Source organism: Typopeltis vanoorti, chromosome 10, assembly GCF_054136105.1.
Source record: "Typopeltis vanoorti isolate ZY-2024b chromosome 10, IOZ_Tvanoo_1.0, whole genome shotgun sequence".
NCBI classification, from domain to species: domain Eukaryota; kingdom Metazoa; phylum Arthropoda; class Arachnida; order Uropygi; family Thelyphonidae; genus Typopeltis; species Typopeltis vanoorti.
In genome coordinates this window covers 131,369,303-131,382,099 of record NC_143558.1, presented here as the reverse complement: position 1 = coordinate 131,382,099, position 12,797 = coordinate 131,369,303, and the positions used below count along the sequence as shown (strand labels likewise).

The 12,797-nt window shown below is 37.6% G+C and overlaps 1 protein-coding gene across 1 annotated transcript in view; it reads left to right on the top strand.

Moving 5' to 3' along the window:
- The window catches only part of LOC150102798 (anoctamin-5-like), a 621,013-nt gene that overhangs the window by 304,527 nt on the left and 303,689 nt on the right, over positions 1-12,797 (top strand). Inside the window, exon 9 of the mRNA XM_090398743.1 lies at positions 1,284-1,348. Coding sequence (XP_090254869.1) covers positions 1,284-1,348 — 65 coding nt within the window. The remainder of the gene's footprint in view (positions 1-1,283; positions 1,349-12,797) is intronic.

The following is a 12,797-nucleotide window of genomic DNA, read 5'->3' as shown; positions in this document are numbered from 1 at the left end:
GCAAAATGTAATGTCTTGAGGTTTGGGACACATTGATGGGACGCTGCATACTCTGTTGGAGGAGATATACTGGAGGAAGTAGGGGAAACAAGAGATCTGGGATTGATGATTGATAGAAACATGAAATTCAAGGGACATATTGCAAAGGTGGTCAAGGTCAGCATATCACAGAGGATTGCTGCAATAATGAGAAGGATGCTGATCTGCAGAGATAAAAGAGTTATCATTCCATTGTATAAGTCCCTGATCAGACCACACTTAGACTATTGTTCTCAGATTTGATCCCCAGGATTTGAAGGGGATAAATTTGGTGGGTAGAAGAAGGTGAGTTGATATGATTGAGACTTTTAAATTGTTGAGTGGTGGTAACAGAGTTGACACTCAGGAGTTCTTTCGCTTGGTTGAACAGCAGGAAGGAGTGATGACAAGGGACCATCCCTGCAAGTTACGAAAGGAAGCTGTGAGAAAGAGGGTGAGGAGTGGTTTCTTTGCATGGAGGGTGGTTGAACTGTGGAATGCATTGCCTGATAGAGTGGAGAGAGTTAGAACGGTCAATGAGTTTAAGGAGTGGTATGATAGGTTGTGTGTTTTGTAGGAGGACCTCCCACGATGAGTCATGATAGACTTGTGTGTCCTAGGAAGGACCTCCCACAATGATTCTTGACTCCTTGGAGGCCTTAATAATAATAATAATAATAAATAATTCATCTGTGATGTATATGTAGTTCTAATGGAGTTCTACTGTTGCTCCCAATCATCCAGCAGAAGTGTGTAGGGGATAGGTAGTAATGCAATGTTCAGAACTTACGCATTTCTGGTAGGGTTTGGAATCCTGATTGACGATATGTATGATTTCTACATAGTTAAAAATTTATTCTTGGAGAAGTTGCCACTCAAGTGATGCTATGAACAGCAATGCTGCTGGCCAATCGAGAAGATTATCCAAGATTTGGGAAGATATGAAAGAAATAAGTCTTTACACTATTCCAGAACGAACGACAAAATTTCCTTGCTTTCAGTTAGCATTAGCAAAATTAGCAAAAAAATTCTAGCAAGAGATGGCTACTGATAGTTTTCATGCCAAGGTGTACATAATAAACGTATTTTGCTTGACTTGATTTGAAACTTGTTAAATCAATAGATACTAAAGACAATGGTGTTAAATATTTTGATAACCAATTCATTTTAGAACATCTTTTCAGAACCATCTTCTATTAATTTTGCAAATGGGAACATTATTTTTGTTAATATCTTTTTACAACTTAATTGCTCTTCATTTTCAGATTCTTTATAGTGAGTGGTCGAGGCTAAGGTGTTGGTATAAACAACAACCATTGAATCTTATCAGGTATGATTGTTGAATTTGGAGATATTTCACTATATATATATTAAATTATTTAAGTAATTTGTACTAGGAATTTACTATTATTTGAGTTTAGAAAATGCAGTATTCTTATCTAATGGCACAATTTAAAAATTCATTTCAGAAAAGATATATAGTGGTGTCCAAAAGCTAAGGACAAACTACATTTTTACTTGTATATGAAAAAGATATTCGTACCTGCAGCTAAATGTGGACATACATGTATTGCTAGCATACTAATAAGTTATATTACATGAAAAATGTGTTATAAATTTTGTACAGATTAAATTGCAATATATTTTAGGCAAAAATTTCTTAAGGACATACATAGTAAGGGAATTAACGTATACATCACTTACAGAAAACTATGTGTAGAGACATTTCAATATGGAATATATCTGTCCCAAACTGCGATGCATTTCTCATAACATCGTACCATGCTTAGCTCCAAGTGATTCAGGAATTCTTGAGGCAAACTAGCCCTCTCCTCTTTCAGAGCAAGGATAAGGCCATGTTTATTTTCTAGAGGCAGATTGTGAGCAGCATTGTGTCTTCCTATTATTTCCCAAACATGTTCTGTGTGGTTGAGATCTGGGGAACATGCTGGCCATTCAATTCGATTAATATCTTTGGTCTAAATATGTATCTCCACTGCTCGTGTATGATGTGGTGTGCCATTGTCATCCTTAAAAATGAACTCTTTGCCTACAGTACTATGGAACAATCAAACATGATGAACTTCATTTCAATATCGTTCACCAGTCATAGCCCCTTTTCCAGCACTTGTAGCTCAGTCCATTGAGCGTAATGCTTCCCCACACCGTGACCCCAGCATCGCTGTATCTATCCCTTTCAAGAACATTCTCCCGAAGGTAAGCAGTAATATTTTCACACCAGATCAAGTGCCATCTAGAATCGGAGGAAATACTAAAACAACTCTCCTGTAAAGGGTACATTATTCCGTTGGTGTCTTGTCCAGTTTTTATGGATACAACACCACTGAAAATATGCTATATGATGAGCTGTAGATAAAGGGATACAGATTTCAGGTATTAGCATACTTGACGTCTTGCCACAGTTTGTCGAGATATCTGCTTACTCGTACTTGAATATAGCTGACTTGCAAGCTGGCCTGCCATGGTCCATTGATTATATTTTGCTGTTATAACCAAAAATCTGTCTTTATGCTCCCTGATAGAGCATATCATCTAAATGATGTCTTTGAGACATTACGATACATCCAAGTTTGCAACTTTATTCCTTAATAAATAGAGCTTCCTTCAAACACAATTGGTTTAGTGAAGCCTTTTATCCTGTTGAGTGCTACGACATGACCCCTTTGTGTGCAATTCAAAAATTTGAATGTGCATTTACTTTGTAATCTAAATTGTCAGTTATAGTTATACAAATTACCACAACCTGATTTGTCTGAATTTGTGGTTGTAATCTTCAGAAATAGCGTTCATCCTTAGGTTTTGGACAGCAGTGTATATCTATGATTTATTCTATGTTAAGAATTCATTATTCTTCTTATTCATGTGGGGTTCCCCCTTTCCTCCACTGTCCCTTAGGACTGGTTGAGTCCTCCTGATGAGGGATTAAGTATATATTTTATGACTGTAGATCCTTTTGTGTTCACGGGCTGGTTTGCCTGTTCTGAGGAACAAAAAACTGAAGTTTCTGGGTGGAAAAACCTTCTTCCTCCCTATGAGATTGGCTAACTCACCTTTAGTCGAAAGAGACCAGATAAAGGCTCCTCTCATCATGAATGTGAATCGAACCCAGGTCTTTCCAACCAAAGGGCTTCTTCTAAACTGAATGAGCTATGGAGGCTCTAATTCATTATTACTGTAATTCATTCATTATTGATTAGAGTAATTCATTATTACTCTAATTCATTGTTACTGTAATGGAGCTATTCCAAAATGTCATTATGATGTTAAAGAAAGCAGATTCTTTCCTATCCAGAATACTCTGGATAGGAATATTCTCAAATATTCTGGTAGTCCTTCCCTTGTGTTAAGATTGAGTACTGCATGTTAAAAAGATCAGTTATTAAATACAGCCTGTTATAATGATGAATCCAGGATGAAAACAATAATCAAATAATGTAAATGCTCAAAGGGAAAAAAATGTGGGATAAACTGTTTTAATTAGCCATAAGCTGGAGATTAATTTTAGAGTTTACATAATTATGCCTATGTAATTTGAACTCTGTTTATTGCTATTTTGGTTCAGTATCTCAGACAAAAATATTGTTCTCAGATACTGTTGCATCAGCTCTCTTACAGAGCAAAACTTTTGTGATTCCTCTAATACCACATTCATTGAACCTGCAAGCCATCTCTCAGATAAAAAGCATCTTTGCCTTACCAAATCACTCTGTATATCTACTGCCATGATGCCACCTTCTCCCATTGTCTTGTTTACTGTCATTACTACCATTGCTGTTTCTCTCAATTCAGGTATATTGCCATGGTGACAGATGCTCTTACTTACCCCCCCCCTCTTTCTCTCTCTCTCTCTCTCTCTCACACACACACACACACACACAGTTCTATTTTGTTTTTCTGAAGAATTTCCTCTCCATTTGTTGAAACTGTTCATCATGGAGGAAATCTCCCATTGATGGTACTGGCTGTTTTAATTCTTCCTCCTTTTTCTTTACTTTAGTTTCTGTATTCTTTGCTCTACTTCTTCTGAGTATTTTGTATCTTATCCTTGTGAGAGATTTGAGGGGGTGGGGATATTCAGTTGTTTGCTGATGATACAAAACTGAGGAGGGCAATATTCGATGTAGATATCTTACAATAGGTGATGTAAATATCTTACAGGATGATTTACATAAATTGGCAGTGTGGGCAAAGTTATCAAAATGTAAAATGTTAGGTAATGCACTTCAGGATTGAAAGATTACATACACAGTATCATATCGATGGCACTAGTTTACAGGAAATTGACTAGGCTAGGGATATGGGGATGACGGTGAATAAAGATTTAAATTTCAGAGAATATATGTGCCCAGATTTGGTTACCTGGTTTTCAGAAGGATGAAGAGATGTTGGAAAGGGACCAGAGGTGACTGACTAAGGTAGTTTCTAACCTCTGGAATGTCGAGTATGAGGCAAGATTGAGAAGATGCAATTTGCAGAGTCTGGTGGACAGGAGGAAGAGAAGGAGATATGATAGAGACCTACAAGTTAGTAAGGGGTTGTTATAGAATGAGTGCTGGAGAGGTTCTACAGAAAATACTGGGAGATCAGGGGAGATCCAGAGGTCATCCCTGGAAACTGTATAAAGAGGGTGTGAGTAGGGGAGTGAGAAGCAGGTTTTTTTCATGCAGAGTTGTGAATGATTGGAATGCCTTGGCTGATAGTGTGGTGTCTGCAGAGAATTTGAGTGTTTAAAGTACGGTATGATGAGCTGTGTGTATGAATAAAAGGACCTCCCGGATGAGTCGCAGGAGTTGGTAAAATAGCTCAGAGGATTACTTGGATATTGAAGAACACACTGACAAGTAAAGATAGCTAAGTTACTAACCCTCTTTATAGGGCTATCAATCAGCCACATCTTGACTACTGTGCACAGATTTGGTCACCTGGGTTTCTTGGTGATCAAGCTGTTGACTGGTTTGTCACCAGCTTGATCACTCTTGCAAACTTGTCACCACACATCATCAGTCTATGAGGATAGATTGTTAACCAAATTCTGCAATCAAGAATTTGGTTAACAGGTAGAGGAGAGGGGATATGATAAAAATGATAAGTTCCTAAAGGGATTCTATAAGATGATAAGTAGGGTGAGGACACGGGGTCGCCGTTGAAAGTTGTGCAAGTGTTTTAGTAAGGGTATGTGGACAATGTTCTTCCTGTACAGAATGGAAAATGAGTGGAATTGATTGCCAGGGGTAGTTACAAGTGCCCCAATAGTGAACAACACACAAAAAAAATAAGGTTATTCAAGATAATCCCATTTAATTCAAAACTCAGTGGTAAATAAATAGAACATATTATACTAAGAAAGCTCACAGAAAAACAAATGACTGCTGCTTCTAATAAACCAGTATGCTGGACACGGAAAGGTTTATGGTTGATCAATAGGATGAAAGCTCTGCCTGAGCAGGACCAATTCTGTTCTGTCCTTGTTAACAAGAGTGAAATGTCTTACAGTACCATAACTATCTACCAGCATCAACTTGCCATAATTATTTTTCTTTTGCTTGCTGCATAGCAGAAAAATTCTCTTGGATCAGCTTTTACCTTACTGGCCAATCTCTTCTCATATTCTACTTTAAAAAAAAAATTTTTTTTAACCATGCTTATCACTTTTCTGGCCTACTTTATATTCTTCAGGCATCTGTTCACTTCAAACTGTCTTGTACTTCCTCCAATAACAACTTCTTTTGTAGCAATGCTTCCTTGATTTCACCTTTCATCCGTCACACTTATCTTACTCTATTCTTTTGCTTAACTCTTGCTAAGTGGTTTGCATTTCTTGCGTTAGATACTGCCTTATCATTTCGCATGCACTGTCAACATCTTTTCTACACAATTCATCAACCCAATGTATTCCCTTTTCCTTTGCCATCAATTCTGGTTATTTTTCTTCGAAGAAAAAAATCTACAAGCAGATAGGAGGGAACTGCCTTGGGTTTCCTCCCTCTCACTCCCTGTTGAAAATTTTTATATGGAATATTTTGAAAAACGAGCCATAGACTCAGCCCCCCTCTCAAACCTTCTATCTGGCTAAGATATGTAGATGATGTGTTCTCTATTTGGCCTCATGGCCCAGACACATTAGACTCCTTCCTCAGTCACCTCAACAGCCTACATCCATGAATCCAGTTTATGATGGAAAAGGAAAAAAACAAGTGTTTACCCTTCCTAGACACCTTAGATATACGCCTTCCTAATGGTACACTTTCCTTCACTGTATATAGAAAACCTATGCACACAGGCAGATACATTCACAAACTCTCCCATCACCACCCCGCTCAACAATATGGCATTATTAAAACTCTAACCAAGAGATCCCACAATCTTTGTTCCATTGGAACTGCCCTTACAACTGAGCTTGACCACATACACAACAATTTCCTCTCCAATGGCTACAGCGATCACAGTATTAAAAAAATAATCAGTTCTCTCCCCTCCCCATTCCCCGGTCTTCTCTTCAGAAAGAGTTTATAAATGCCATCACCATACCCTACATCCGTGGCACATCAGAAAAAATAACCAACATTTGAAAAAAGTTCAACCTGCACGCAGCATTTAAGTCCCACTGCAAACTTGCTACCCTTATCCGTTTGACAAAAGATTAGCTCCCTCCTCTCTCAGTGCCTGGAGTTTATAAAGTACCCTGTTCCAGCAAGCTGGCATACTTTGAACAGACAGGCAGATCAGCAACTATCCTCCTGGAGGAACACAAGTCATACATCTGCAACCATGACTATGGTTAGTCAGGCCTGGCTGACCATGTCTTGGATATAACCCACAGGATCTCATGGAAAAAAACCACCATGCTCCACCACAGCAAATTCAATAAAGAGAGGCTATTTTTAGAGTCGGCAGAAGCTCTCAGAAATCAACCAAATCTTAATAAATACGGTTGCATTAAGCTTCCTAAGATTTGGGAAACACTTATCATCAGAGATCCCACCTTACATTGCAGGCCACCTACAACTGCCTTTAGAGGGCGCTTCACCTAGATAGGACTTTAGAGTCACCCACATGTTTGGGCTTAGCATTATGTGGTATTTGTGTAGATGTTACATTAGTTTTTTGTAATCCCTGAAGATATCTCAATGACTGAGATGAAATATAGGAAGTATTAAATTCTGTTTAATCCTTTCTGAGTGCTGTATGCAATCCATTAAGCCTCCAACAGGATGTTCTCACAGCACTTAAGCCTCTGCACATGGCTTAACTGCTTTAGATAGTTATCCTTCAGAAACTCAACAAATTCACTCTGATCCAGATTTGGTCACCTCGGTTCCTTCTTGATGGGCAGGAGGTTGAGAGGATCCAGAGGCGAGTGACTAAGATGATAGCAGGTCTATGGAATGCACCATATGAGAACAGGTTGAAGATTTGTGGGTTGCAGAAACTAGTTGATAGGCAAAAAAGGGGAGATATGATTGAGACATTCAAATTGCTAAAAGGATTAATTCAGATGATATTTTTGAGATCAGGACTGGTGGTGGGAGAACTAGGGGACACCCATGGAAGCTGGGCAAGAGCATGATTAGCAGGGGTGTTAGAGCTGGGTTCTTTACTTTTAGAGTGGTAAATGAGTGGAATAAGCTGCCAGAGTCTGTTGTGGGTGCTATGACAGTGAGCGAGTTCAAGGCAAGGTATGATAGATACTGTGAGAATGTTGAACAGCTGCGTGAACATGATGTTTAGGGCCTCCCTCGATGAGTCTAAGGACTCTTGGAGTAGCCCGTGGTAATAATAATAATAATAATAATAATAATCTCTTCTTTCCAATCGACATTCCTATAATTGAAATCTCCCATTAGGATCATCTTCCTTTTACTTGCCCAACTGATTTGTCTAAACAATCAATACTTTCCACATTCCTTGACCTTAGCAGAATCCTGTTAGATATACTATTCTTTTCATCTCAACTTCACACAAAACAGCTTCCAAGTCTTTACATATACCACTATTTTCCACTTCGACTCTTGAAGGACATAATTTGCTTGCTACCATTAACAATACTCCCCCTGCTGACAGTACAGTCATACTCCGAAATTATGCGGTAGGGACCAACAGAAAGCACTTAAGCCGAATTCACGTAACTCGGGGTATAATTTTGTGTGTAATTTATATATACAAACATACAAAATATTAGTTAATTGGGACCAAAGTTTACAAAAACACCTATATTTTTTCAGAAATCTAATCATATTTGCAGTTTTTCGTACATAAAAAAAGAAAGTTATTTCGATGTTGATGGTTTATAAAATCTAATAGATTCGTCTGACAGCATAATGTCTTTTTCTTGTCACGCAAAACTTCTTCATAGCAAGCCAATGATTTTTTTTATTCCTTGACTTGTGGCTACAGTTCATTCCTTGTTAGAATCTATGTTGTTCTCCAAAATCTGTAAACCTTTCTTAATTAAGCTGAGACCTTCTGTTAATTTTGCAGTTGTCATCTGCTTTTCTGGTAGAACTGGATCTGAGGTTTCGGTCTCTTCAGTAGTGCTTTGCTCGCTCATCTCTATGAGCTCGTCGATTGTAAGCTCCTTGTTATGTGAGTCTAACAGCTGCTGACATCTTCACTGTTGACTTCTAAATCTAATTGCCTTGCAAGGTTGACTACTTTTTCTATTGCCTCAGCAACTTCATCAGTTTCTGGCAACATTTCCGTTTTGCATTTAAAAAAGGATGGACAAAGTTTTTTCCAGACACCAAGGTTTTTTTTTGGAAATTTCACCCCAAGAGTCTCCGATAATCCTTACAGCATTTAAACACATTAAACTGTTTCTAAAACTCTTTAACAGACAGTTGCTCATTTTGCCTCATAGCTTCATTCAGACTTGCAAATGAACACAGTGTGTAGTATGCTTTGAATGTTTTGATAACTCCCTGGTCCATCGGTTGAAGTAAGCTGGTTGTATTTGGAGGCATGAAAACAACTTTTACATGTGGATCAAAATCAATTAAAGTTGCAGGAGGGTGACCAGGTGCATTATCAATAATGAGCATAACTTTAAACGGAATTTTTTTAAACTAGCAATAACGTTCAACTTCAGGTATGAAGTGGTGACCAAACTAGTCTTCAAAAATAGAAGCTGTCACCGAAGCTTTAGAATTTGGCTTCCAAATCACTGGCAAGCCACTTTAGATTTATTTTTTAGAGCTCTCGGATTACTGGCGAATGCAGCCGGCACCTGGAAAGATACAACTAGTGGTGAAGCAGGATGGGAATACATATAAGAAACTGCCTAACTTCAGATTCACGTAAGTCTCAGTAGCATAAGTCGGGGTATGACCGTATATCATTCTGAGTCAACCATGTTTCACTTATGCCAATTAAGTTTAGGTGTGCTGATTCGATCAATGCCACAAACTCTGCCATTTATTTCTGATGCTCCATAAATTAGTATATAAACAACAATTTTGCACTCTTTGAGGCCATCCCATGAACACAATCTGTACTCTCTCTCTCCTATAGATATCTTGACTCTGATTTTCATTTATATTCTTACCATCCCCCACTGTTTTGCATTGCATCACTTTGTCTTGCTATAATCACTTCCATACCTTTGTATCCATCCTCTTGCTGTCTTTCCATAACCTGATTTTCAACCTCTCTCTCTCTGACTCTTGTATAGTGGTATAGTACAAACCCTATGTACTCTTAGTAAACAACAATTGCTCCAAATGACCAGCACCATACCCATTCACATGCATTCCATCCGCTTTGAACCATTCTAATTTCCCTTCAAATTCATTCCATACATTCACAAATTACTGCTCACTGCCTGAAAAAAGTCAGCCATCTTGTCATTCAGTATTATTGCTCTCCTTTTCAGTTCACTACTGTCACATCAGGGTAACAAACTGATCACTTTCCCAGAGAAAGTATTATCCTTCACCTCATGCAACAACTTCCTCAAATCTTTTCCACTTTCTTTGTCTCACTGTCCAAGTCTTTTGTGCAACCCACTAATTCTGAGGCCAAAAGCACCTGGTATTCATTTTATTATATCCTCCTATTGTATTGTACCCATAGTCATTCTTTCTCTTACTTGTTACATAGCCAAACATTAAAACTCTTTATTATTTACTTCATCTTCTTAGCTCATTTTCTTTCATAGTCTGATTTAATCTTCATAACCATACTCATTATCCCCTTGCCTGTGCTTTTTGTTTATATTCATTCCACAGTTCTTCCTTTTTTTCTTTTTTTTTCTTTTAGCATTTGAAATGATACTCAGTTTATCCCTCTAATCCTGGGTAAGCAGTCTGATACTGCCTGTCTCGAGCATTCCTTGACCACTACACTTAGCATACATTGCTGTCCTCTTATGCCATGGCATGCCCCCCCCCCCCCCAAAAAAAAGGAAGAAAGAAAGCTTTATTGTTCTGCATAAACTCTTCTTTCTTGACTAAAAATGCAATATATTGAGCAACTTCCAAGAACAAGACTGCATGGTCACTTTCTCTAGTTGGTGGTAGAGCTGTTGTTTCAGTTACAGATAGATCTGCTGATGCTGTTACCAGAACAAAATCCCTGAAACCCTTTTACCTCTCAATCACATGCTGTTTTAGATATTTATGCCTTGGTAACTGTATAATTTCCATTTTCATATTGCCATGTTCCCTTTCATTCTTCCAATCTATGTGCACATAGAGAAAGTCTCCCATGGTAATTGCTTGACCTGCACTCATTGTGCTAATTCATGCTATCTACATCTTCGTCTGAATTCTGAGGTCTATAGTAGCAATGAACAATATATTTTGTCTTATTGGCCCCTTCTTGCACCAGATAGCCTCAAATGAAACATTTCTCTCAAGATATACAATACTCCTTATCTTCTATTTTTATTGAAGTTCTTCAGGTATCATTAATAATACCCCCACCTTCTGATCCGTTCCCTCTATCTTCTCTGAGAATATAATATATCTTACATTCTCTTCCTGTAACTACATTCCATTCTATGCCAATCAGGTTTTGCTGATGCCAATACTTTAAGGTCAAATTGAGCTAAAGAATGCCAAAAACTCCTATCTTTTATTTCTACTACTTCAAGCATTTGTGATTTTCAGTTCCCATATTCCTGATGGACTACATTTGAATTAATTTGGAGTTAGATGTTTGGAGAAAGTGGTGGTCCATTGAGAGTTTGGATGTGCAAAACCAGAGAGACTAGAGATATTATATAGGGGATGCAATCAAGCATATGTCTGGCCACCGATGGAACAAATTAGTGGGAATGGAGGAATGACTTGTGGAAAATAGATATAGCTAGGATAAAGGAACAAGAGTATAGGAATCATTATTATTATTATCTAAGACATCCAGGGAGTCAAGGGTACATCGAGGGAGGCTGTAAATTACCCAACCCAGCTATCATACCTACCCTTGAATTCACTCACACTAGATGCACTCACTACCCGTATGGGCAAATTATTCTACTCACTCACTGCTCTCTGGGAGAAAAATCTAGCTCTTAACCCTTTCTTAACTGAGAACAACCTTAAATTCCATGGATGGCCTGGTGTTCTCTCTCTCCGCCTTCCATATAACGAAAAATTTCATCAGTTGAAATGCTATAACACCCATTCAAAAGTTTATAGACCTCTGTCATATCACCCCTCTTTCTCCTGTTAACTAGCGTCTGTAATCCACATACTCGCAATCTGTCCTCATAATCTAAATCCCATAATCCGGATATAATCTTTATAACTCTTCTTTGCACCCTTTCCACATCTTCTTTATCCCCTTGGAACCCAGGAGACCAAATCTATGCACAGTAATCCAAGTGTGGGCTTATCAAAGCCTTATAAAGAGGCAAAATCACTTCTTTATCCTTACATGTCAAGGTTCGCTTCAACATACCAGTTATTCTCTGAGTTGTATTTGCAAACTTTTGCTATGTGACCTTTGAACTTTAAATTGTTAAATGATTGTGAAAATTGATATTCACGATATCTACCCATGTGTACATCCACATCATTATTTTATTTGTCTTCCACACAGATCTATGCAATGATTTACCTTTCACCACCATGTTGTGTCAGTGTACTAACAAAAACAATGAATTTATGATAATATTGCTTAAGAAATTTATCGAAAACTTCATTCTCCACTCAAATATCTCACAGTGATAAATAATCTGCTATTTAGATTATATCAGCATGTATTTAAATATAAAATTTACTTATCATGCTACAGCCCACATGGTGACTGATGTTTAACTCACTCTATCTTGCACTAATTTCAATTTAATTACAGAATACTGGAGACTGTGTTTAGGAGTACGTCGTCTGCATAAAGTAAAGAGCTAAGTTTGATATCTCTGATTCTAATATTAGGTTGAATGACACTTTCTTTCATAATGTGATCCATACAGATGTTGAGTAAGAGCGAAGATTATATGTACAATTGTCTTACAACCAGATTTTACATTAAACCATCTTTCCATATTTCTTTGAATTCTAACTGCTGACTTACAACTTAAATATAGACTATTTATTGCCCTGTATAATGTTCTATTTAACTCATACAGCTGTATTATTTTGAATAGCTTTTCCCTATGCACCTTGTGATATGCCTTTTCCAAATCTACAAAACATTAGTACAGATCTTTGTCATATTCCCATGATTTCTCGACTGGCATGAATATAAATTTAAGATGCTAAGAAATTAAAAGCAGTTCCGTTTAATATTGTTTGTCATCCACTTTACTCCAAATTGTG